Source organism: Pelodiscus sinensis, chromosome 5 (assembly GCF_052426305.1).
Source record: "Pelodiscus sinensis isolate ZL-2025 chromosome 5, ASM5242630v1, whole genome shotgun sequence".
Lineage (NCBI taxonomy): Eukaryota > Metazoa > Chordata > Testudines > Trionychidae > Pelodiscus > Pelodiscus sinensis.
In genome coordinates this window covers 42041329-42069061 of record NC_143056.1, presented here as the reverse complement: position 1 = coordinate 42069061, position 27733 = coordinate 42041329, and the positions used below count along the sequence as shown (strand labels likewise).

The 27733-nt window shown below is 45.4% G+C and overlaps 1 protein-coding gene across 2 annotated transcripts; it reads right to left on the bottom strand.

Annotated features, from left to right (window-relative positions):
* Window positions 1–1596: 1596 nt before the first annotated feature.
* Window positions 1597–27637, bottom strand: TMED8 (transmembrane p24 trafficking protein family member 8). Of its 2 annotated transcripts, none has more exons than XM_014579369.4 (6): window positions 26948–26970; window positions 21599–21677; window positions 16037–16163; window positions 14492–14633; window positions 13804–14100; window positions 1597–12305 (listed from the first exon to the last, which is right to left on the bottom strand). In XM_014579369.4, exons 2-6 carry the CDS (start codon window positions 21613–21615, stop codon window positions 12088–12090), a joined length of 801 nt encoding a protein of 266 aa, XP_014434855.3. In that variant the 5' UTR covers window positions 21616–21677; window positions 26948–26970; the 3' UTR covers window positions 1597–12087. The 2 variants fall into 2 exon arrangements, with proteins under 2 accessions (XP_014434855.3, XP_075782912.2); XM_075926797.2 differs by lacking the exon at window positions 26948–26970 and adding an exon at window positions 27346–27637 and having other exon boundaries at window positions 1599–12305.
* Window positions 27638–27733: the final 96 nt, after the last annotated feature.

Genomic DNA, 27733 nt, shown 5'->3' with positions numbered 1-27733 from the left:
GACCCGAAATCAACTTAATGGGTGGGAAGAGAGGACCCAAAACTATATTTATGGATTCTAGCAGCAATAAAGATTAGAATGCACCAGTTACGCACAATGATGTATCATTTCACATTTATCAGAGGGGTAGCCATGTTAGTCTGGATCTGCAAAAGCGACAAGGAGTCCTGTGGCACCTTATAGACTAACAGATGTATTGGAGCATAAGCTTTCATGGGCAAAGACCCACTTTGTCAGATGCATGTCTGATGAAGTGGGTCTTTGCCCACAAAAGCTTATGCTCCAATACATCTGTTAGTCTATAAGGTGCCACAGGACTCCTTGTCCCATTTCACATTTGGTTCCTATGAGCTGGTGTGCTAATGTGACAGGGTCCCTATGGCCAGATGCCAACATTGCACAGAGCACGGTTAGTCTGGCAAGGCAGTCAGTGCCTTTTGCCTGTGTGTCTATGGTAGCCTCATTCTGGACTATAAAGAGTGTTAGTTTCAGTCTTGCTAGGGTGTATAGGTTTTCCCTTTCAGCAGGATTAGCCCAGAAGTTAGTTCTTAAATTTGAAGCATTGGTAGAGGAACTAAGTGAAGTGATGTGGACAGGGTGCCATCTCAGGGATCGTGGGTCAACGGAATCAAGCCTCAGCTATGTCCTGAGACCCTTCCTATCTCCTTTGGTTACAGAGGCTTCGCCAGCCTGTGGCTCTAGTCATCTCCTCACTTGGGTGTTGTCTCGGGGCAGTTTCTCACCAGTTTGCTAACAGGATTTTCCTTCGCCAGCTTAGTTGCTCATCTGGTAGCCAGCTATCCACTCTGCCACTCTCAATTGCTATGAGGCTGACAACCAGCACTGTCTGGTATTTGCTGTATTCATTTCATGGTTGCCAGGCCAGCAAGGGGTCTTTACATCCCCCAGCAGTTACATTAAAGGAGTTCTATGGCACACATCCAAACAAGTGCACATTAGCTCAATATTGGTGCACAAGACAAAACTTACTCCGCTCATGGGTGGAAAATGTTAGAGGGAGCACTTCTTATGGTGCTGAGGGGTGGTTTTTTTCAGGTCTCTGAGCAATGTAAGTTACACTGACTTAAGTGGTAATGTAGACAGGAGGTATAGTAAAAGGAGCACACTGTAGCTGTGTGTACCTTTCTTTAAAGCAGACGCAGCCAATGGCAAGAGGAAGGATAAATAACAAAATATTAAAAAGTAGGCTATGCTTTGGCCACTCTCAGTCCAGTGAAGGATCCAATTTCTTTTGAAGAATTGTAATCAGATACAGAGGACTGGCCATGATTCTTGGTCTAATGGGGAGGAAGAGAATTTTGTTTTGGAATTTTTAGGACTTTTCTATACTTACCTAGAAGGTTGAATTAAGATACACAACTCCAGCTATGTTAATTACCTCAGCAGGAGGTTGATGGGAGCAAATGCTCTAGTCCAGTGGTCCCCAGCCTTTCAAGGTTGTCGGGCGCCAGGGGGCGGGGACACTTGCGCCCCGGGGGCGCCCCCCCCCATAGCCGCATGCCCGGGGCCGGCGCTCCCCCCGCCCAGCGCCGTGCGCCCGGGGCCGGCGCTCCCCCTGCCCAGCGCCGCGCGCCCGGGGCCGGCGTTCCCCCCGCCATGCGCCCGGTGCCAGGCCAGCCCCGAGCACCTGGCGGGCGCATGGAAATGGCGCCCGCGGGCACCGTGTTGGGGATCACAGCTCTAGTCAGTTTCCCTTACTCTTTGCAAGGAGCAGGAGTTCTGGTGTAAATGGGGGCACACTCTGAGTTCAATTTAGGGGATCTTTACTAGACCCACTAAACCAAACTCCAGAAGATCGATTGCAGAAGTATTGATCTTCCCTGTAGTGAAGACATGGCCTTAGAGAATGCATCTGTATGGCTTCATTCCTTCTGGCTTCAAGATAACGAGCAACAGACATGCAAAGGGAGATGTGTAACAGTACAGCTTTCCTGTAGCATAGAGCCTTTATCTGCAGCCAGACTGAAGAGGCCATTAGTTGTAAAGCAGTCACATATTCACATTCCATCTAAACTGCATTAAAATAGTGCAATACCAAGCTGTTAAGAAGGAGATTCCATCCTAACAGCACCCACTGTTACCAGAAAAATAAAGAGATCTCAAGATGGGTAAAGAAAACTTAGTTTAATAGCATTTTGTCTGGCAAGAAACTCATCAATAGTTGGAGTTGTGGATTCCTCATTCTGTGACTATGGTCCTCACTTTCCTATTGTTTGCTTGTATGATCTCTGTCTGGTTTTTAATTATTTCTGTCTGCTGCATAATTCATTTTGCTAAGTGTAAATCAAGGTGGAGGGTTATGATTGGTTAGGTAATTGTTACAGTAAGTTATGACTGGTTAGTAAAATAATTGGTTACAGCAGAGCTCAGCAGGATTCAAGTTTCACTATATTAACCAGGTTCCAAGGATTTCAGAGGAGTAGCTGTGTTACTCTGTAACTGAAAAATCTTAATCAAATGGTCTTGCAGCACTTATGGGTTCCAAGGAGACCAGCAGGGAAAAGGAAGAAAGAAACAGAAAGAAGGGAAGACCTAGGAAAACTCATGTTTAAGACACAACCTAAGACCAGAGCTGCCAGAACTTCTCTGCTTAACTGTGACGTTCAGTGAAGCTACCAGAATCCAGAGACTGACCTTGCCTGACCCCCAGGGGAAGTTCGCCTGCCCCGATCAGTAATGGTGAACATGGCTGTGTATGCTTAGCATGTACATTCTGCTTGCTTGGTAATTGCTAATAAATAACAAGGATATTACTGTCTAAGGCTCTTTCAGTGGTAAAAGAGTCTGCAAACCTGCAGGAAGTTATGATCTGAGCCCTAGGAATTGGGTAAAGTCCCTAGTGTGAGTGTGATAGAGAAATCAGTGATAGCTGGACAAAGAAATTGAGCTGTCTTTTCATTCAGTGATAAAAACTCATGATAAAAGAAGAACTTGGATCAGGTGTGAAGTTTGTTTGCTTTAGGATAATCCCCTTTGTTAGTATCATATAAAGTCTAATGTACATCTCAGGCTAGATTTACAGTGGCACAAATTGGACACAATATACCACCAGACATAGATGCATTACTTTGCATATTAGAAAACAATCCCAACCATGAATATAAAATGTTGAGGGTTAAATTAGCTGTTGCCACTCAAGAGAGAAATCTTGGAATCACTGTGGATAGTTCTCTGAAAACATCCACTCAATGTGCAGCAGCAGTCAAAAAAACAAACAATGCTGGGAATCATTAAGAAAGGGATTTGTAAGATAGAAAATACATTGCCTTTGTAAATCCATGGTACACCCACATCTTGAATACTGTGTGCAAATGTGGTCACCTCAGTTCTAAAAAGATACATTGGAATTGGAAAAGGTTTAAAGAAGGGCAACAGATTATTAGGGGCACGGAACAGCTGACATATGAGAAGAGATTAATAAAACTGAGACTTTCCAGCTCCATTACTTGTGTAGATGCTGTAAAAAGGAATCAGATGGCAAAGTAAGGCATCTTCCCCATTTCAGTTATCACTGGAACAGAAAGGAGACTCACTGTGTGAGCACAGTGAACGTATTTTGTTAGAGAAAAGTCACCAAACAGCATAGTCCACAAAGCAACTTAGGTGCCTAAACAGCAGAATTAGGTATCTAAGTCCCTATGCATGACCCCATTGCAATTAAAAAACCAATATGTGCTGCAACCTTTTGTAGGTGCCTAAACTTACTTGGTGCTTAATTTTCCTGGGTCCAAACTGTACCCCGGATATCCCACCTCCCAGACAAGCGCTCCAGCCCCTGAACCAGAGTTATTCTCATTCTCTGTCTTGCTCTGTGGCTCAATGATCATTCCACCATGGGCAAATACTGAATAAATATTGATCAGAGAGAATGTCAGAAAGATCAATTCAGTGGTCAGGGCACCCATTTCCTTTCCCAGCTGCTACATGTAGAGCAAGGGAGCTGCTCGGCTCCTTCCCACAAGAAACACTTCAGGCACTTAAGCTGTCTCAATCCAGGCAGCTCTATTTTAAATGTTACATTTAGATTAATCAAATAATCAAACAGTCAATATGATTTGCATTAACTATTTAATTAGTCAATAAGGGTGCCTCTGCCTTTGAAATGTAGCAAGACCTCTGCTACATTTCAAAGGCAGAAGTGTCGTGGGGAACATGGCACGGGGGGATTCAAACAGACCCCTCTCCCTGGGGCTCTTGTACATTTCAAAAGCAGGAAGTGCAGGGCCAGTGGGGGACTGCTTGAGTCCCCAGCTCACCCCAGGCTCCCTGCAGCACTTCTGCAATCTAGTAAGAACCCTGGTCTTGCTCCATTTCAAAGGCAGAAGTGCCACCAATTCCCTGCTGCACCCTTGCCCCTTCTCCCCACAGAGATGGTTGGGGGGGAAACCAGCTTTGAAGCCAGCTCCTCCTGGCACCGGATCCTGCTCCCACCTGCTGCCTCTCTCTGACAGAGGCAGCAAAGTGGGGAATGAGACTAGTGGAGGCACTAGTATATGAGTGGTTCTCAACCTGTGGTATGAGTACCCTTAGGGATACTCAAAATAAGTCTGGGGGTACATCAACAACTGAAATATGGAGAAAACTGAATTTTTGTTTTAAGTTCCACACACTTTGTTATTTTTGTACTTTTTACACCCAAAAATTTCACCACCCGCCCAGCTATGATTAAGTTATTTAAATAAATGTGTTGCAATGGTAGAAAAAATTGTGTGTCTGAAAACTGTAGGTACTGGGGGGTACTAATAATTTTTTAAAGGGGTACTTTATAAAAAAAGGTTGAGAAACATCTAGACTGATAAGCAATTGCTTATCGGATAGTTGACTAGTCACTTTCATCCTTATTCCATTTGTCAATTTCTGAACAGAGCTAGGTACACCAATTGTGAGATGGAAGAGGCTTAGGATACATGGCTTGAGTTACCATCTCCTATTAGTTTAGACCGCTCCCCACCTAGTATGCTGGCTTTTGTGGACTGCATTCTTAGGCATCTCTCTATTCATTGTAATAGGGAGCACTGGTGCCTAATTCAGGCTTTGAATCACAGTATTGTATCTCTAATTTTCTAAAGTTAGGCACTGTGATGCTCAGCATTGCAATGGCAAAAACCCTTCCCAGTTGCCATTCTTAACTAACATCCCTACTGAAAACACAGTGTTTGTTAGTAATCATGTAGCCACAAAAATTATTGGTTACATGTTTACTAAAATACTCCCCAGGGGCGAGACTGGCAGTCAGTAGTGCTGGTCCGCAAGGGAAGCCAGTTTAAAAACCATGGAACAGGTGGTAGGTGGAATCTTTACTCTAATGGGGTCAATAGTCAAACTCCCACTGACTTCAGTCAAGGGTCAGGATTTTACCCAGTATGCAGTTAAGTTGATTAAGATTTCATTTCTTTGCTTCCAAATCATGTGTCAGGTATGTTACAAGTACATACATTTACCGCTACACAGAATACTCTTGCCCATCCATTTATAACAATATTCAGAGCAAATAATGGTAAAAATACAAACTAGAACCAAGGAATGTTCCCTCTAGTCTTTTCCATCCATGAGCAGAATAATTTTTTTCTGTATTCACTGGAAATACAGAACCTAGTGGAGGGTGTTTTGCTAATCAAAACCCAGTGCTGTTTGGGTTTATGTGGGGCTCAACACACAGCCAGCAGGTGGTATCCTTTGAACATAGCCTCCACTGGGAACACACTCCACAACGGCGAGTCAGTATAATGGTCTTCTGTTGCTATGCGTTTTAGAAGTTAAATTCCTGGACTGTCATTGCTCATTAAAAGTGCTGTCATATGGGTGGAAATCAGGTAAATACTGCATTTTATTAATATCAGCAGAAGTGTCTTAAATTGGGCCTGCGTGTTGTGTGGTTTTGCCTTAATCTTTGTATTCATGCCAGACAGTATGAAAAGCTATTTGCATATATATTTGCATGTACATGCAACCACACTTAAGCTGCGGCCCTTGGCATGTGCTTTGAGTATCATTGTGGCCCCTGGGGCTTCCAAAGTTGAGTAGCCCTGATCTAGTCAATAGTTTAAATGAAACATGTGTCCTTGGCCTCACTCCATCACCTATATTAGGCTTTGTAGATATTTTGATTCCCTAGCATCACAGAAAACCAGTTTTATTTGCAACTCAAGGAACAGAGTATTGTGCTGGACCAAATGTAGGCCAGATAAGAGTCTTCACATTGCATGATTTTGGCAAGCCACTTAATAGTCTTTTGGGAGATGAAAGGAATGGAGTTGTGCTAGAGAGGGAACTGTCTTGCAATCTCCATTGTACAAGAGAGGGAGGGAAACTAAACTTAAGCACAAGGATTCAAAGACTAATTCACCCATACTTTTTCAAGTTGAGGAACATCCTCCCTACTCCAAGCTGTAAGAAATCACTGTCAAAGGAGGCAAGACAAGTCTGGCACTGCTGCAAAATTCACTATGAATATTCCTCGCTGCTTTGCTATTAAAAAAAACAAGTTCAGCTCAATTTGTTTTTTGTTGATAACAGGCTGGAAGCACCCACTCACACTAACAAAAACCAAAAGTAATGGTGCATAGTGAAAAGTTTATTTAAACAGTTTTGAACTCAAATAATACATGTCACAAAACAGCCACACCATACTGAATATAAACAGGCTAACTGAGCTTTGAAGGAAATGCAAGCACAGTATAAATATAGACTTTCTTTGGGTCATAGAGCAAAACATTCAGTGCCACAGTTTGGTAAAGTATCTTTTTTATATTTAAAAACATCCCTTGGCAGGACAAAGAGCAGCAGTTGGGCGCAGAAAACTTGACAGTTTGAAATGACAGTACATTAAAAACATTTCACACCACATGGATGAGGACTGACAAAAACACAGATTAAGGAAAATCTTTAAGATGTGTCCAACTACAAGACATTCCCCATTGAAAAACTACTGAGGGGCCTGTTGCAATGAGATGCAGAGGATAGCCTCTCCATCTTGACTGCTGTCACAAAGGTACATTAGAGGCCTCTGGGAGGCTGCCTTAAGTCACTGAAAGTTTTCAAAAATAGCTCTAAAATTCAAAGTGATCACTTGGTGATGTCTCTGTAGCTCCTGGCACGATGGCTGGGATCTCACATCTTGATATATGAATCTCACTTTCATCCAAAGTTCTGAACCCATCTATTATAGCTAGTCACAAATCGATTCTTATTCCATGTGAATTATAGTCTTACATGATCAGATAGGAAAGGAAGCACCCCTTTCTTCAGCTGATGCTTCAGGAGTCACAGGAATCTCAGATCAGAATATATGGAACTGTCATCTGGATCAGACTCTCTCACATGGTATCCTGTCTCGAGCCACAGCCCATACTTCAGAGGAAGGTGCAAAAAACTCCATAGTAGGCAAATAAAGAATAGCCTGACCCTTCAGGAAGTCTCTTCCTAACCCGATAGTGTTTGATTTCGTCTAGACCTTTGTTTTAATCTAGCATTTACGGCAATAATCCTTGACATTATCTTGCATCTCTTGCTAAATTCTTGTCAATTAGGCTAATTCTGAATTTGCCACGGTGGAATTTCAATGACTATCTCTATAACATTTGCATAGCCTCTTAATAGGGATATAACCTAGCAAAACACAGTTCATTTTTAGCATGTAGCCATGGTTTTACCAAATATGGGAAAGGAGAACAAGTTATCTACTACTTAGATATTTTTGTAACTTTGATTCTTCATCTAGTTCCATAGTACATAGAAGTACATATCAACTCCAACTCTGTATTCACACAGTCCACTAGGGAATGACAGAATGGCCACAAGATCTGCTGTTCTTGTTTGGTTAGTATTGTCACATGTCCTCAGTGCAACTGTCTTGGCATCAGCACATCTATAGCTTCCTCAAGAAAAAAATGGCACTTTAAGCATTCTACTATGTCAAGTAATAGCAAGCCCACCTTTTGAAGTCAGAGACCCTGTGGTGCTGGAGAGCTGAGACTTTCATTTGTAATCTGCAGCTCCTTGGTGAAAAGGTCTGAAGTGGGTTGTGCCCATGAAAGCTCATGATACTATTTATATATTTTTGTTAGTCTCTAAGATGCTACAGGACCATTGTTGTTTACGTTTTTTTCAGTTAAGGCAGTTGAAGGTAGTGTAATTTGCCAGGAACAATCCAACAGATATTGCAACAATAGACAATATCTTTGGGGATCGTATTGTTACAAGTTTATAGATTACTTTGGGCCAAGGAGTGCATGAAACTTCAGGAGGTGAAGGTTATCACAGGCCACCAAGGAACCAAAACCAGTGTGGATGATTAAGGTGACTCACTTAAGCTGTAAGAACACCCACAGAGGCAGCCCCTCAGGAGAGGCTTGCACATGCTGGTTCAAACTGGGAGACAAGGAAAGGACTTTTGATATAAAACAGCTGGGTTTAAACTGACTCAGGCCTCCTTTCTGATCCTGCAAATAGGATCTTACATCTGAGGGAGGCCTCAATCCTTGCAGAAGGCTGGAAAGATTTTTGCCTATTAGAGCACCTAATACTAATCAGGGTAACCTCTGATAAGCTAGCATATGGGAATGTTTGTCTGTAATGCTTTTACCTTAATAAAGGTGCTTGCTTAGAAAGAGCTGGGTGGTAGCTTGTAACTATTGGCAATATGCTTTCATAACCCTCAGAGGAAAGCAACACAGACCCCTGGCTGTCAGGCAGATTGGCTTGCTGGGGATATCACAGTGTTAGGCAAAGATCGATGCAGTTTTAAAAGCCCCAGTGAAAAGGGAGTGGGATAAGTGTCCTTGCTCAGAGACCAGTTTGGATTCTCCTGAAGTGGAACACAGAGAGATGTGTGAATCCAGGTGCAGGTATCCTGAAACTAACAGATTATAAAGGATCACCATCCACACTTCCAGGGGTGTTATGTGGAAGGTAAACAGAGAAGTGAAGTGGGGGAAACCCTTGCAATTAAGAGTCTGAGGAAAGTAAATGCAAGTCTATGGCTCTTGCTTCAAGGCACCATGTGATAAATCCTTAGGAAGCAGTTTTTGGAGGAGGGAAAAAAATATATAACTAGTCAACTAGAACAGAGATCCCTCCCAAAACCCCACCTGCAAGCATAACAAACTCCTTCCTTATCAGGAGCCACCAGGGTACAGTCACTGGGCATGTAACATGACTCCCCACTTATCTCCTATCCAGCTTCACAACTCCAGCAACACTACTATTTTGGTATACTGACCAACTGGAGGCAACTGATATAATCTCATGGCTCACATATATACACAATTAGAAAGGGAGGCAAGTGCACAGTTCACAGGCAGTGAGACAGGAGGCAGAGTGCTTTGGACAGGAAGTACTCTAGTTTCTAGAGTAGACAAGGTCCTAAGAAATTCCTCTTCAACTCCCACATAAAAAGCTCAAACACACATCTCTAAACTTTCTTCCTTAAGGTCTGAACATGCATTTGCATCCCAGCTCCTAACATTTCAAAAGACTTAACATGATGCCACAAAATTATTTCATGGGCCTCAAATATTAATGTCTCTGTCCTGGAAGTGGCACAAAAAACCCTACAAATAACCCTTTGGCAAGTCCAGATCACAGGCCTCCAAGTAGTCTGAAAACCAGGGGCTGCCTCCTGCTACCATTGAAGTCAATGAAATTTTGCCAGTGACTTAAGTTTGGGTCAGGGCCTCAAGAGTTTTTATTCTGTGACCTAAATGCAATACACACTATCTGGATTTCTACCAGTCTCAATAATCTTTCAATGGGGAAGGGAAAAGGGATTTGTGGGTAATTTATCGTCACAAACTGCTCCAAATTTTAAACCTTCACTGTTGTAAATTTAAGGACAAAAGTTGCTTTTTATTTAGGACTTGCACAACTAAGTGCCCATACTCTTCCTTGCTGAATATGCCATAGAAACTGCTATGCAAACTATTCATTCATAATACACCAGAAAGTACAAAAAGAGTAATTAATTTCATATTCAGGCACAGAAAATACATAGGAGGAAGACACACATTTTTGGCCAAACACAAACGACGTTTTCCTTGTTTGCTAAAATCCTATTTCAGACAGTGGCTTAGTCAGTGCACCACTCATACCTCTCATCTTTCAGAGGCATGGCAGGGCTCTCCAAAATGTGCAACAAAGGGCCAAATGCATAGCAGTCACTTATGCATTACACAGCAGGGTGGGGAAAACAGGGAGATATACACAGAATATTCAAGGGGCAGAGTACTGCTCCGCACGTGTTGTTTAGGTAGTTGCGAACCAGACTGAGTGAAAGAAGGTTTCCTTGCATTAACTGCTCAATATTTAGAGAAGACGTTGTGGAAGGAGACAACTGGAGAGGGAGATGCTTGCCCAGGATATTCAAAGATGGTTTTCAGAGGGAAGCAAGCATCCCTGCCCAGGCTGTTAAGGATCAGAGAGAGGAGCCCCTGACCAGATCACTTAAAAAAAAAATCTTGCTTTTCTTCCCCTTTGCAGGACCCCTCCATTGATGCTACCTAGAATTAGGAGGCTACTTTACCTTCCAGCTCATCCTGGGTTGGGCCACTCTGCTCTTCACTCCCCTCTCCCTTCCTGGAGAAAGAAAGAGAGCTGGTCCCTTGTTGCCTCAGTGCCTTAAAGGAGGAGCAGCCCTGCTCCTTATCCATCATCTCTTCTAAAAGAGCTGTTTTGCTCCCTGGCTCCATCCTTTACTACACAAATATGTTGGTGCGTTAGCCTGTGCAGCTTTGCCCTCCCCACCCTGATTGTCCTCAGCTGCTCAACTGTCTAGCTCGCTCTGCTCTCAACCTCCCTGATCTATTTATCGCTCCTGAGTGCTTAAGTAGCAGAGCACATTAAAAAAAAAGGGGGGGGGAGGCCTGAATGAATCATGAGGTATGGAATCACCAGGGAATTACAGGGCTTCTTAGGAGGGTGAAGTCTTTGGCTTTTGTCTCTGCATGGAAAGACAACAGCTATGGGGTGTGAGACTAGAACTTCACCACAACCATCATGTACAACGCCATTCATTAACACCCAACAGAGGCACCACAAAGCAAGTTCAGCAGCTACCTTGAAGGGAAATGTTCATGAATAATATCACATAAATACTCATTTTGAATCTTAAAGAGTTACAAATAAATACCCTTTAATACACATCTGTTGACAGATTCTTACTTATTCCTGCAAAGAGCTGAGCACAGGCCAACCCTTATGTGGGCCATGAAGCTCCATTCCTCAACCTGCTAATAGGGGTCAGCAATGACTTCAGAGCCTCACTAACTCCAGGCAGGTATATAAAGGGAAAGGCTGATTCCACAAGAGACTACAGCTTAATTTTCCCATAGATAAGAGGAAACTGTTATTGGGGATAGGAGATTCACACATCTCCACAATCAAGATTATCTCTTTCCACACTGCTTTCCCATGGAAATTTTCCTATTGATTCCTTCTGCAAGGCTCCAAAATAAAGTTTCGCATGATTGGGTCTGGCACTTGTGACATGACTATACCACCGTGAATGGGGTCAGAGGCAGCAGGCTGCATTTCAGATAGTTAGCTGGAAGAGTCCCCACATAGAGATTAACGGAGGCTTGACTAGCAAGATGCACTGCAGTGATGCAGCTAAAGGATAGGTAGTTTTGCCTCCCAGCAGAGTTCCATTGACCCAAAAGCAGCCAGATGGGACAGGAGAATTTGAGGATTCTCTCTGTTTTAAATAAAAGGGTATTTCAGCTTCAGTTCACACAAATGCAATAGAAAGAAACTGCTGTCACTTGGATCTGCCCATTGACAATTTATGTTTACTGGCTGTAATGAGGAGTCCCAGCTTGATGCCTGCACAGAGCAGGCTTCCTGAAATTTAGAGCAAGAGACATTGCCTTTGGATGACTGAGCAGCCACAGCTACCCTTTCCTGTGAGTAAACTGCATGGCAGTGGGGGAAAACATGTTCTGGGCCAAAGGAGAGCAGAGAGCCAGGTCTCTCCCTCAATCATAGGCACTGCCAGTTAGGGGGTGCCAATCCTGGCTGGCAGGCTGCTCTGCTCAGTGTTACCTGCCTGCTGTACCTGCTTCCTCCACTCCTTCAGCTGGTATAATACACATGAAAGAAGAGAGTTTTGTTGCGTAGGAGGGAATAGGAGTTGTCAAATTTGAGCAGGTAGATGCCCTCGCCTGGGTAGTCATGGCTCCCTGCCTGCACATCCCGGTGGCTGTCCCTTCGGTACACAGGCATGATCTCACCATAACGGTTTCGCGGAGAGCTTTTAGTGCCCCTCTCCACATCTCCAACAGGGGTGAGTCCTGAGTGGGAGAAAGGAGACAAGCAGAAAAAACGGTTACTCACCTTTCGTATCTGTTGTTCTTTGAGATGTGTTGCTCATGTCTGTTCCACATAGGCATGCACACGCTGCGTGCACATGTTGTCAGAAGTTTTTCCCTTAGCAGTACTTGCGGTGCCAGCAGGAGTCTCCCCCCCCCGGAGCGGTGCTGCTATATTGGCTAATATATACACCCCTGCTAGTCCTCCATCCACTTTGTTCCTTCATACCATACTACTCTGATGAAGGGGTGGATGTGGGATTTGGAATGGACATGAACACCACATCTCAAAGAACAGTTACGAAGGGTGATTAACCGTTTTTTCTTCAAGTGATTGCTCATGTCCATTCCATGTAGGTAACTCTAAAGCAGAAACCTAGGAGGCGGGGTCAGAGTCTTAGCCCTCCACAGAATGGAGAACAGCCCTATTGAGAACAGCATCCTCCCTAGCCTGGTGAGCCTGCACGTAATGGCTGGCAAAGGTGAGGACTGAAGATCCCACAGATATCCAGGATGGGCACCTAAGCCACAAAGGCTGTGGAGGAAGCCTGGGCCCTGGTGGAGTGGACCATCAAAGCAGGGGCTGGCACCTCGGCCAGATCATAGCACTCCTTGATGCAGGTAGTGATCCATGATGAAATCGTCTGAGTGAAAACTAGCTGCCCCTTCAGCCTCTCTGAAATTGCCACAAACTGTTGGAACTCAAATGCTAGTGCCCTAACATCCAGTGTGTGCAATGGCTGTTCTTTGCCAGAGATATAGGGCTTGGGGTAAAACACTGGGAGGAAAATGGTCCTGCAAATTATGCAACTGATACACCACCATAGGCAGAAAGGCCAGATGGGTACAGAACCTGATCTTATCCTTGAAAAACACCATGTAAGGAGGATCTGAGGTGAAAGTCCTGAGCTCTGATACGCATCCGGCTGATGTCATAGCCATCAGGAATGACACCTTCCAAGACAGGTATAGTAGCGAGCATGTTGCCAGAGGTTCAAGAGGGGACCCAATGAGCGTGGTCAGGACCAGGCTGAGGTCCCACGGCAGAATGGGTTGCTAGACATGCAGATAAAACCTGTCCAGCTGCTTCAGAAATCAGCGGACCATGGGGTCTGAAAAGAGTCTTACCCTGGGATCCTGGATGAAAAGCAGAGATAGCCATCAAGGCTGATGATCAGAGAGTTAATTAAGTTAGTCTCTCATACTCTGATCTTGTCACGGATTAGAAATCAATCAAGAGAAATCAGAGTGGAAGCAAGAAATCAATTTTCAATATATGAGGATATGTGGCATCTGATGGTAAGTGACTCTAGGAGCATACACCTGGGCTCAGAGGGAGAAGGGCAGACATTGTGGCCTACCTTGGGACTCCAACAAAAGTTTGTAGTCACCTGTAGGTAGATTAGCCAAAATGGTGAGGAATTACAGCACCTGATTTGGGGGTACAATATTAATTTCTCTTGTACAGTTTTGCACTGACCTTCAATCGCATCTTCTTCCTCTTCATCATCTTCATCGCTTGATTCACTGACCTGCACAGTAATGGCAGTACTGGTGACAGGAGTCCAGTCAAAATAGACCCCAAAGCCAATGTCATAATCATCTGTAGCAAACTCCCAGCAGACACGCTTCCCATCTGGGTGTGTTGGCACCCGGACTGTCACCACTTCACCCCTTTTTACCACCATCTGGGCATTCTTCTCCTTTCCCATTTTGGCTTTGAATTCCCTTATCTTGCAAGTGGTCCATGTGGATGGTGAAGCCAGAGGAGGCTGAGCTGAAAAAATACAAGACAAGCTGCTCTTCACTGGTCAGAATCCAATCAGAGAGAGCTCTTGCATTCAAATCTTTACTTTCCATCTCCTCTCAAAATGCCTTCCATTATCATTGCTCTTAAAACAAGGCATACTACTCTGTTTTCCCTTCCAATCTTCCTTCCCTTCCCCCATAGCTTACAAAGCCATTCTGTGAATTACCTTGTTATTTAAAGAGATAGATCCAGACTGCCAAAGTTAAATACAAGCCTAACTGAAAAGGCATTGCACAATACTCCAGCACCTCAGCACCACCTAAAGCTTAACTGTGCTGCTTCTAGAGACACCCACGTGAGATCTGCATTAAGAGGCCTCATTAGTACCCAAGGGAAATACCACCATCACAGTCCTCACCTTTTCTCTGCTCACCAAGGAGGTCTGAAGTCTCCAGCTCTGCTGAAAGGATATCCACTGCACCTGTGTGTTCTGACTGTATCATGACTATATCCCCTGATCCTTGTGGGGTATGGTACTTGATCATCCTCACTACGGCTTCCTGTGCAGGTCAGATAAGAAAGTTCCTCAGTGGCTCTGGGGACCTCCAGTGGGATTATAAACATCCAGGGAGAAGGAAGAGGCATTTCCATGAATTTACATCAATTTCCCAATGGGTTTCTGCTATGAGCACAAAATATTTACTAAATAATTGGCTGGCTCAGAGGACTGCCTCCAAAACTGTGAAACTCTGGAGCCAAATGCTGCATTATGCTACTGTCCTCTGGTTTCCTCAGGAAACACTAGCCCCACAGATAGATAAGTCTAGCTATTTGTACTGCCTCAGCAAGTTTGGGGGCTGTCACTGCTAGATTTGGCAAAAGATCCCAGATCTACCTGGATGCTCTCTCAGATGCTGAAGCTGCTCCATTTCTAGGAACCAGCCTCTACAGCAGGGGTACTCAACATGTGGCCCGCAGGCCACATGCGGCCTGTGGTGCGGTTTGGATTTACACAGGGCTCAACACACATCCCACAGGTGGGATCCTTTGAACATGGCCTCTACTGGGACCACACTCCATAAGGGCGAGTCAATATAACGGTCTTGAGTTTTAATAGTTCAATTCCTAGACTATCAGTGCTCATTAAAAGTCCTGTCATATGGGTGGAAATCGGGTAAATACTGCATTTTATTAATATCAGCAGAACGAACTTAAATGGGGCCTGCACGTTGTATAGTCTTACCTTAATCTTTGTATTCATGCCCGTCAGTGTGAAAGAAGCTATTTGCAAATATATTTGCATGTATATGCAATCACACTTAAGCTGCCATCCTCAGCATGTGCTGTGAATATCATTGTGGCCCCCAGGGCTTCCAAAGTTGAGTAGCCCTGCCCTACAGTATTCACAGTCAGACTGTAGCCACAAGAAAACAGATGCCTATTGTGAACTTGTTAAAACTGTTGCCCAAACTAACACAGGGCTGCCAATCCCCTTTTATCATCGCATAGGCAGGTACAGAACTGCTGCTTCTACAGAACTTCTGAGGGAATATTATTATTGCGCAATGTCTCTCCAAAGCTGTATTTGAAATTACAATGATCTGTTTATTTCCTGAAAGTAGGGCAATATTACTCCTTCACTTCCCTCCTCAAAAAAGTACTATATTAGTTCATTTAAAATTAAGAGGAACTCTCTGAAACAGAGAAAAAAAGTCAGTAGTCACGAGTAGTCTTTAAGCCTTAGGAATGGTGGAAACTGACAGGGATCAGGGATGACACCCTCCCCCCCCCCCATACACACTCTTGGAGTTTTAAAGGTTTGTTTGTCACTCCTCTCTCCCACATTAAACACAAACAGCCTTCGCTAAATACTCAAAGCCCCAGTTGCCTATGTCCATGCTCGGCAACAAATGGGAAGAAGCACTGCGGCACCTTTCAGAAATAAAAATGGCAAGCCACCTACCTCTCTCGGGGGCTGGATCTGGTTAGCCAGCTTCTCTCCTTGTCCGGCCACTTCCTGGTCCTCTGACGTACCATCTTTTATAGAATTCTCTGCGGCATGCACATTCACAAGGGATCCACTCTGCGGCCTCTCAGAGAAAGATAGTGTGTCATTCAGGATGCTTGAAGAGCATGTTACACAGAGAAGTTGGGTCAAGGACACGTGATAAAGCTACCCCACTGGCTGGAATGCAAATAAACTAAGGGCACTGGGCTTCCTATTGCATTAAAGTAAGAAGCTCTCTCTCAACCATATTCTGCCCTTAGCCCCAGGTAGCTATCCTCTTTAGCTAATCCAAGCCAGTGTGAGCAAGTCTGCTGAACTCAGTCCTCATTTATAGTCCCGTAGGCAGCAGCAATTCATTCCAGTTCAGACCAGCCACATCCCCTTCAAAGAAGGGCTACTTTGCTAACAATGCATTGATGGCAGGGATCAGTGTAACATCTCAAAGGGAAGCACCTCTCCCTGGCCTGTCATTGGATGGATGAATGCGCGCGCACACACGCACCTCAACCAATTATGGAAAACCCTACTCGCCAGACAAAGGGGACTCGCCACCCTCCCCCCCAAAAAAAGTGTTTTTTTTATGACAAATTCCTAATAAGAATAAGAACAGTAATTACTAATAAGTTATTAATAAATATCTTATAAACCTCTACCTTTTCCCTCTGCTGCCATGTCTCCTCCCCTTGCTCCATGAGCTCCCCTGGTGCCTGCTGCCCCCAACCCCTCACCCTCCTCTGCTGTCCTGACTCCTGCCCTTCTCACTGCCTTCAGCCTTCCTGAGACCTGCCCCCCCTCCACCAGCCCTTCTCTCTCCGCCCTGTGCCCACTCCTCCATTAGCCCCACTCTGCTCATGTGAGCTACCCCTCCTCATCCCCTCTACACACCTGCCTTGCCTCTCTCCTCTGGTGCTGGTCCCTCCCCTGCAGGTGTATGCCTTTCTGCTTCACCCCCAGAATCTCCTGGCACCTGCACCCTCCTGGTGCCTCCCCCTTCCCTCACTGCCCCTTTGCCCTCTTCCCCCCCAATACCCAGCCCCTCACCACCCTCTGCCCCTGTGCCCTTACACATGTCATGCTCCATCCCTGCCTTCCTCATGCCCAACCCTTCGTTCAAACCTTCTCCTAGCACCTGCCTCTCCCCCTCTAGCCCCCAGTGCCCTTACCCTCTCCTCTCCCAGCATCACCCTGTCCCCCCTCCCACTGACACCTCCCCTCCTGCCCTTTTCCTCATTGTCTGCATTTGGCCACTGGGATTTGTCTCTCCTGCACCCCTGTCCCTTGGTGCCTTCCCCTTTCCTTCTCCTGACCTCCCCCCACTGCCCTCAGCACAAGCCACTTCCCCATATTTTTCCTCTTCCCTCCCCCAGGGCCAGCTCTAGGTTTTTTGCTGCCCCAAGCAAAACATTTTTTGGCCGCCTCCCCATTTTTTGTCTTTTACATGTTTGCATTTTGCAATGGGGTGTTTTGTTTGTTTGTTTTTGGTTTTAGCTCTATAAATAGCAAGTAGCATATTCATTTGTTTTTTTCCATAAAGGCAAAGGCACTTCAAGTGAACTCCCCCTTTCACTGCTGCTGGGTCACAGCAGCCTTTCCCCTGCCCTGTCCAGCCCTTCCCTATGGACAAGTACCCCTCACTCCTGACCCACTAAGGGAGCAGAGTGCAGGGACAGCACAGAGCCAGAGGGATGGAGGGAACAGTGGGGGTGTACAGGGATGGCACGGGGAACAGGAGGCACAGAGGGACGCAGGGATCGGGGGGAGCAGGGTGCGGTGGAGGCACAGGCAATGGGACACGGGGAACGGGAGGGGCAGAGGGATCGGGGTCTAGGGGAAGTGCAAGGAATGGGCAGCACAGAGCTGGGGGGCAGAAATCGGGAGGGCAGTGCAGAGCCAGAGAGTCGCAGGGAAAAGGGAGAGCAGGAGGCCTGGGGTGCAGCGAATCAGGGGAAGCATGGGGAACGGGCAGCGCGGACACAAAGGGGCATGGGGCAGGCGCAGCGAGCTGGGCGGTTGGCAGGTAGCAGTCTCTCGCTGGCGAGGGGGCTGGGGCCGTGGCAGGACTGAAGCCGGTGAGGCGGGGCAGGGCCTGGCTGTGCCATGCGCCGCAGCCAGCTCCCAGGGACACGCGGCCAGAGCCGAGCTGCCGCAGTCCTTTAAAATCGGCGGGGCCACATCCTGCCGGCATCCCGCCCTCAGGCTCACGCCCCGCCTCCTCACGCCAGAGCTAACGCAGGCACACAAGTGGCAAGAATCGTCGCACTTCCCCCTCCCCGGCAGCGCTCTGCTCCTCCACCAGCCAGTGGATTGGATGGGGCCGCACCACCCATAGTACGGGCTTCAGCCAGCCCGTCACAACAGCCCACCGAGCCAGTCCGCCCTTGCACTCGCCAGCTGGGAAAATCTACTCGCCACAGGCAAGCAGGCGAGTGTATTTGTCGAGCCCTGTGTGTGTGTGTAAATAAAACCAACAAGTGTTAATAGGGAGGATTCCTCCCCTCAGTTCCATCCCTGCTCCACCTGTACAGCATCATGAATCTGGCAAGCCATGCCATGGTAATAAACTAACAGTCACAAACGCACTCTTAAGACTCTCCAGGAGAGAAGATAACGGGAGGAGAGAGACCTTTTAGACAAAACTGAAACAGCAGCAAAAGAAACAGAGCAGCAAAGCAATAGCCTCCTGTGTGTATGTTCCCTATTCTTCCCTACATCCTGAAACTCTCTGATAAATTACTAGGTCATCCCAGCAACCATGCCCATTCCTGAAGAAGTCAATTGTCACAATTGGGATTAAATCTTAGTTCCTAATCCAGGATAGCGTTAAACAACAAACCCTTAGTTTTAGGCACTAAATGTAGCTTTCATGAATAGCAACTCAATGCCTAATAGAAATAGAAAGAGTCTCTTAACATGCTCCACCCCATCCCTGCGCGGCTTCTGTATTTGGTGCCAAAGCACCAGATCCACCTGCCCCCTCTCCCATTGCTGCCTCTGTCAGAGAGGCAGCAGCACGGAGGGTGAGGGGGGCAGATGGGAGCCAATACGGTGGGAAACCAGCTTTTAAGCAGGCTCTCCACCTGTGCCAGCTCTGCGGACCCACCTGCCCTCCCCCCTCACCGCCTCCTACAGAGGCAGCAGTGGGGCAGGCAGGAACCAGTGCTGGGGAGGGAGCTATCTTAAAAGCCAGCTCCTTCCTGCCCCATGCTTCTGATAGGCAGATTGAAAGAGGTAAGGGGGTGGGCTGCCACTTCTGTCCAGCAGCTCCTAGGATCAGTGGCTTGACCTGGCCAAGGTGAGGTGCATGGTGGCTGCCCCACAGCTCCCAGCCCTGAGAAGCTGGTGGCCACTGCCACAGGGCCACAACCCCAGGCTCCAAAGGCCTGATCCATTAGGTCACTGGAGGACAGAGATACAGAGGCAGCAGCACAGAGTGGCAGAGGGCTGGCTGCTGGCCCTGCCCCTCAGGGACTATCAAATTGATGTGGTTACATGCCTATTCATTTACACACTAACATCCCTAGCTAGCTCCATGCAAAGCATTAATGTAAGGAAGCAAGTAACGTTTTCAGTTTTAGCAATTTGAGTCTGAGTAGTACAGGGAAAGGTTGTTCCAAGGTAGATTTGAAGTGTCTAATTAAAAAAAACAAACCCAACATACACCAGTCCAAATCCGGGCTGACAAAACACTTTGCTGGGCCCTGGGGAAGAGTGGGATACAGGCCTTCTCCCAAAAGGGATAGGGTCTTGGGCAGAAGGGGCAGGACTGGGGCTAGCCTCTCTAACCCTTCAACACTTCCAAGGCCACAGGGCACATGCCACCAGGAACTCTAGCAGTAATTTAAAGGACCTGGGGCTTCAGCTGCTTCCAAGTTAGGGGCCAGGAGCCCTGGTCCCTTTTAAATCCCAGGCCCCATGCGGCTACTCCTTTTGCCTCCATTCCCATTGACAGCTCTGGTCCAGATGCTTTCTGTACTGTTTCTGTAAATAAAGAGGAGTCTGAAAAGAGACAGATGTGACTTTCCTTTCTGTAACTGAACTCTTGGGGATGTGGACTTTGGATCCTAAAACAGGAAGAGCCAAAAAGTAAGTTTTCTTAACCTCATTCTTATGTCTGGAAAGGACATGTCCCATCAATAGGTTCTGCTAAGAGTGGCTCAAATGAGTTGGTTGTCAGGATACAGAAGTAATCCTACTAGGTTGCAGGTCAATAAAGTTGGACTAAGTATTTTGTTGTTACAAAACTTAACTGTTTACAGCCATCACGTTGGAAGCCTGAAATGGAAATCTGAATGTGTGTGTGTGTGTACACACACACACACCTTGGACTGTGTTTTCTTTTCAAATCAATATGTGGATGGCAGAGACCCAGATGGGGCTCAAATTTGATCTCTCTCATGGAAGCCAATAGATCAGGTTCAAAGGGTTCTCCTCAAGGTGCTGGAGCTCACTTGGAATCTTTTGTAAAAACAACATTGATGGTTCTGGATTTTGTGTAAAGGACAAAAAGATGTGCACAAAATCTGAAAGCAGATTTAAGAAAAGAAAATCAGTTGGCTCCTTCAAGCCACTTTTTCTTATTGCACATCACCTTCTTCCCTTCAGAAAACTCAGATTCTCACACAGATGTATCAGGATACACTCACATAGGATTAAAATTTAGGCTGGTATTTTCTTTACTGCCAAACGAGGTTCTTTCAGAATTAAATTCCATAAGTGAGCCATGATAAAAATCAGATTGAAGCAAAAGCCTTTTTGCAGCCAACTAGGATGTGGTATAGTCTCTTTGGATGAAATTGTAATTATGAAGGCAGCAGGAATTGCAGCATCTCTTATGTTGCAGATTTCATTAGCATCAAAGCCAGGATTACCACAAATTGTGTTTTTGTAAGGGATTTTTAAAAGAAGGACACTAATGACTGGTGAGACCCACAGTCTGACCTACTTAACACATCCGTTTGTGAAAGTCTTTATTTATATATGTTGGCATGAGAGAAGAAAGGAAGGTTTTGTCTTAATCTTCCAACAGGTGTAGAGAAAAGCCCACTATGTGCCACTCTAAGGTGCACAAGCATCCTAACAGAAGGATGCATACAGCTAAACACGTACCAGCAATTAGTCAACAACAACAGCTGATAATTCAGGGAATAAATGTACCTGAAAAAATCTGCTTTTTTGCTGCTGGTTTCGTGTCTAATTTTCTTAAGGATTAGATACAATGAGAATATTTTTAATTAAAAATATCCTTCAGTCAGAGCTCAGTTTCCGGTTGAAAGTTCTCTCAGGTTATTTGGATTACAGAGCTAGCTGAGTCATAGGTTGCACTGTACTATTTTATAAGCTTAAAATAACCTCAAGTCAAAAGGAACAGTTCTTCCAATATTTTCTATTGCATACAAACCCTGAAAGCAGAAAGTTCAGGTCTCCAGTGCTTTGGAGAGGAACAGCTGTCAGACACTGCTCACACAGGAGGTAGGGAAGGAACACTTAAAGTCATCACACACAAAGATCTTTTCCTACCTGCACTGTGAGGCCATGGACTCTGATGAGGCAACTGACTGGGACTCATATTCTGTTTTTTGGGCTGAATCTTCATTGTCTAGCAATGGGTGGAAGATAGAAGATGAAACAGCTTTTAACCTTTGAGAATGCACAAAACAATAAAGCAAAACTCTAGCTAACACCCAGACACACCATGGTTGTGCAGCCTTGAAGCCTAAAACTTAAATTTGTGCTATAAGCCGCCCTCCCCAGCAGCAGACAAAGGGCTTTTAATGGCTCTAAGTGGAGGGTATGGGAAAAGATAACACTTTCTGATACAGGACACAGGGATCAGTCAAAACAAGTTTCTGTTCAGATGTAGGCTACAGGTTCTTCTCCCCTCCCCTCCGCCTCCAGATCATGGCAAGCTCTAGCTCCACATGACTCCAATGCATGATACAGTTTTGCTGTCTGCTTCCATTACCCATTGAAGATAGTTAATTGGGTACTGACAGGCTCCCAATTTCGAAGATTTTTGAAGTTGCAAAGTACAGTAAGAATTCTCTTTTACTTGTTTTTTTATAGAAGAATTTGGTGCTGGTGAAAAACAATAAATTAATTGCCCTACACATTAAAGGCCGCTTATCCATAGAATAGGAACATATCAGAAAGAACAGCCCATTGCCAATGTTCTGCAACCTGACCTAGACAGGGATTCCTTTTAAAGAAGAGAACAACTCTAGACTGAAGCCCATCTCTATCTTCTGCCATGGTCAAACAAGGGGACCAATTAATACCAGGGTAGTGAGGTCTTTGTTTTGTTGCTTTTAAAGGAAAACATTTTGCCATCAAGAAATGGATTGAAACCAGGATAAAAAACAAACACAAAAACAAATTGAATTTATTTAAATTGGATTTTTAAAATCAATAAAATACTACAGTTCTTGTTTAAAAATAAGTTACACTTAAATGTTATTACAAACATGCTACACCTACATTTACAGCCTCATAAAAATGAAATAATGGCCCTAGTCTATCCAGCCTAACAGCCAGCTCTTGTTCCTTGAAAGTTCTGGACTTTCAGTTTGTTAGTCTGCTGAGAAATATGTGCAAAGACAAACACAGGTTGGAAAGGATTGTTTTTGTTCTATGCTTCCTGTGGTGATGAACCTGGACCAACCACAGCACAATTAGTTAAGACGTGGTTAAAAGAAAAAGAGGCAATATATAGGAAAAGACAGAGTCAGCACAGAAAGGAACATTAGAGTGGACTGGAAAGGAAAAGGGAAGACATTCACAGCATACACACAGCTTCCTACATCCCCCCACACTTTTGCCACAGAAAAACTGCTGTGACTTTGGGATGTAAGACAGACCCTATCTGGGAATATTTTGAAGAAATTTGTTCCCCAGGTAAAAAAGGAAAATATGTCAAGTGTGAGCAGTGCATGAAGATAGAGGGCCTACCTGCAAGAATGAACCATCATGAGGAAAACTTATTGGGAGAAAATGATGCGGATATATGTGTACATCAACTTTAAGAACATATGAACAGCCATATGGGTCAGATCAAAGGTCCATCTAGACCAGTATCCTGTCTGCTGACAGTGGCTAATACCAGATGCCCCAGAGGGAGGGATCGCAATAGATAATCCTCACTTGATCCTTGCCCTGTCACCCATCTCCAGAGAAACAGGCTAGGGCAGCGGCCCCCAACCATTTGAGGCTGCTGGGCGCCAGAGGGCGTGGCAGTTCACCTGCCAGGCACCAGAGGGCGGGGACACTTGCGCACCCGGGGCTAGGCGCCCCCCCCCCCATGCACCGCACGCCTGGGGCCGGTGCCCCCCGCCCCTCCCAAGCGTTGCGCACCTGGGGCCGGCGCTCCCCCCATGCGCCGCACGCACAGAGCACGGGCGGCCAATTCGCGACACTCCCGGGGCCAGCGCTCACTGTGTACCATGCGCCCGGGGCTGGCTCCGGCACCATGTGCCTGGAGCCAGGCCAACCCTGAGCACTTAGCAGGCGCACACAAATGCCCCCACGGGCACCATGGCGCCCGCAGGCACTGTGTTGGGGACCACTGGGCTAGAGACACCATTCCTACCCTTCCTGGCTAATAGCCATTGATGGACCTAACCTCCATGAATCTATCTAGCTCTTTTTTGAACCCTGTTAAAGTCCTAATTTTCACAACATCCTCTGGCAAGGAGTTCCACAGGTTGACTGTGCGCTGAATGAAGAAAAATGTCCTTTAGTTTATTTAAACATGCTGCTTATTAATTTCATTTGGTGGCCCCTAATTCTTATATTGTGGGAATAAGTAAATAACTTTCCTTTTCCAGTCATGATTTTATAGACCTCTATCATATTCCCCCATTGTCTCTGCTTTTCTAAGCTGAAAAGTCCAAATCTTTTTAATCTCTCTTCATGTGGGACATGTTACAAACCCCTAAATCATTTTGTTGCCCTTTTCTGAACCTTTTCCAATGCCAATATATCTTTTTTGGAGTTAAGGCGACCACATCTGGACATAGTATTCAAGATGTGGGCATACCATGGTTTTATATAGAGGCAACAAGATATTCTCTATCCCTTTTTCAATGATTCTTAACATTCTATTTGCTTTTTTGACTGCTGCTGCACACTGAGTGGATGTTTTCAGTGAACTATCCTCAATGACTCCAAGATCTCTCTTGAGTAGTTGTAGCTAAATTAATCCCCATTATATTGGACATATAGTTGGGATTATTTTTTCAGTCTTAGAACATAATGCTCATAATTTGTGTCATTTCCTAAATCAGTAAAAATTAAGTTCTTAAAAAGTGGCACAAAGTATACCTTTCTTAGATGGTGTACAATCCTATACTGATCTGTAAATTAACATGTGTTAGTGATCAGATTTGCACTACTGTTTGAAGAAATATGTGAAATAGTATCACCAGGAAAACTGGATTTAAATCAATTTTCTTTGGTAATTTAAATCAGTTATTTAAATTGCCTTGATTTAAATCAATCTATCCTGTTTGAACCCCACTATCCAAATAATAATTCTGTTTGGTTACAGGATCTAAAAAAAAAAATCATCTGTTTAATTTATTATCTGATCATTAGGAAAGAGCTACCATGAATGTGATGTTAAGAACCTTTTACTAGAATGTAAACTCATTAAAGTAGATTCTATTTGGAACCTGACTAAGCCTCTAAAAATCTGGAGTGATGTAATTTATGAGTGTGAGAGAAATAATTCCATTCACTAAAACTTTTTAGAGCAATAAGTAAGTTCACAAATCAACCTTATTGCTCACAGATTTCTATCCTGGCTCCTTAAAAGTCTCCAAAGAATAGTACCTGAGAGGAACTATCTTGCCTACAAAGACTGTGTGAACAGCCTAGACCTCAATAGCTACAGAATATGGCAGGAAACAGTATTTCAAGCCCTTCCCCCTGCAACAGGCATCAGAAGGAACCTAGCAATGTCTGTTGTTCTCATGATTCAACAACTGATGAAGTTGCTGCACAACAAGAATTTTTCTTCTACCTGGTAACCAATGTGAGAAAATTTTGTTGCCAAGAATTGGAAGAAAATATGGCCTGAAAAAGAAACAGCAGCAAGACTGTCATATGATTCAATTCGGCAATGATGGATAAGGTAAAGAAGTGAGAGTGCTAGACTGGGAGAATAGGGAAGAAAACAGGTCTGAAGTTTTGGAGAACTAGAGAGAGGTCATAGATACTAATGGGTTTAGAGTCTGTAGTAACAAACAACTTAAGCAGAATGTCTGTCTATATTCTATTATAAGCCTAAGTGGGTGACAATATCTTTTAGTGCTGAAAGGGACAAGCTTTTGAGCTTACACAAAGCTCTTCTGGTCTGAAAATGAGCCGTGTAAGCTCTAAAGCTTGTCTCTTTCTCCAATAAAAGTTGGTCCAAAGGTATGCCCTTACCTACCTTGTCTCTCTGATATCCTGGGACCAAGACAGCTAAACAGCACTACATCTAACAAAATAAATAAGTTGAGACAAACGGCAGACAGGAAGGTGGTGATGGGAAGAAAATGTTTCTTCCACACGTAAACCACCCTCTCAGACTTAGAGAAAACAAACATTCCAAAGTTTGCAGTGAAAGATGCCAGAGTTATGCTCTACATGTGCTTCAAAGGAGAATGAAATTTTAGACTCATGGACCCTTCAAATCAGAATGCTGGGCCTCTCAATCTTCTTAAGACGACACACAGGATGGTCAGCAGCTCTTACCACATCCAACTCCATACTTGCTTAGGTACCACAATGGCAGGTGCATTTGATTTCACATCAGGTATTCAACATTTCCTCACCCACCCCTGTCCCCTCCCCCCCATCTACAGTGCATTTTAGATGATACCACTGTGCTAAGAAAACATTTATCACATCTCATAAGCCCTGCAGGAAAGGTCATTATTCCTAGCTACATTTTACAGATGAAAAAAAATAAGGCAAAGAGAAGGGAAATGGCTTGCTCAGGGTTACACAGTAAATCAGTGGCAAAAATGTGGTTAGAACCCAGAAATCTCAAGTCTTAATGCAACACTAGACAATGCAGTTTTTTTAAAAAACAAACAAACCCAAAACATACAAACTTAATTGGTTCCCTTTAATGAGCTGTATTGTTTTGTTAGACTAAAGATTGCAATGGAGTCATTACTGGTCCCTAGAGACCAAAGAGCTAGAAACTTAAGCAAATCAATTATCATCATCATCTCCCCTACATGAGGCAATGATTACACCATAGCATATTTATCTAAATATAAAACAGGTGGTACACTAGGGAACAGGGAAACAACCCAATACCCTCAAGAATAGAGGCTGTTAGAAACCAACTATTGATAAACAACTTCATCAATCAAAAGGTTAGACTTTTTCTATGCTTAGAAATTATATTGACATTGGTATATCAGCAAAGGATGTGAAAAAACTCTAACACATATCAACAAAACTCCCAGCGCAGTTGCAGCTAATGCTGGAAAAGAGCTTCAGTTAATATAGACAACATTGTTCAAAGAAGGGCATTCCTACATTAACAGGAAGGCTCCTTCCATAAGTTGTATTTACACTAGTGGGCCAAATCAGCATAGGCTCCATAGCTTAGTCATATGGTAAGGGGATGTACTGACATAATGATGATACCACCATCCTAGGCTAGGCTAGGCTACATATTGTAGACATACCCTTAGATATCAGAAGAAGTCACCAGCAGCTTTATCTTATCTCAAGGCCCCAGCCAAAGCTGTTGTAAGGCCGGATAGGCTGCCTGGATGAGTACTGAGAACAGTGTATTAGAAGGCTGAAAGAAACAGCTGCAGAAAGCTCTGCTTTTGCAACAGTAGCATAACTGGTGTGAAAACTGACTACCTTGTTATAGTGGCTGTAACTCTCTTCAGTCCCCTTGAGAAGCTCGAAGCCCACCCTTCCCTGCTGCTGCTCCTTGTGATGCACAGGCGCTGTACTTCCTGGGCTGCCTGGTTGGCGCTACAGACACCCAGTCTAGGTGAGGGGGGAGAGCAAGCAGATGGAGGAGAGGAACTCCATCAACTGGGATGCGCTCTCAGGGAGGCGCTGCCACACCCAGTCCCAGCAAGTCTGCATGCACAGTCCGGGCTGGTGCCCCTCAGCCACGGTTTACAGCCCTACCCCAGCAGCTCCTCCAGCGCCCCCCCCCCACCCACACACAAACATACGCCCCTCAGCCCCCACTCGCCCGTCCCCCAGAACAGCGGCCAATACATCGCAAGAGCCCGCGCCCCGGGTACCTGGAGTCTCAAAAGGAGGCGCAGGCGGTGAGCGGCGGCCCTGCTCGTCCCCCTCGGACTCGGAGCAGCAGCGGCCTCCCGGCCCCCCAGCCGCTGGGGGCTCTAAACAGGAGCCGGCGGCGGCCACCAGCACGTCCGACATGGGCAGCCACAGAGCGGGGAACAAGGCGGCGGAAAGAGCCGAGGGCAGACCGCCTGGCACCCCGCGCCTACCACCCCCCGATCCGGGCCTGCCCACGAAAAGCTGCACGGCGCATGCCCAGCGTCGCGAGCGGGCTGCTCGCCGCGGCGGCACTTCGATAGCACAGGAAGGGAGGAAGAGTGAGGCGACCCGGCGGGGAAGGAAATAGCTGCGAGAAGCCCGGAAGTGGAAGTCTCCATGGTGACT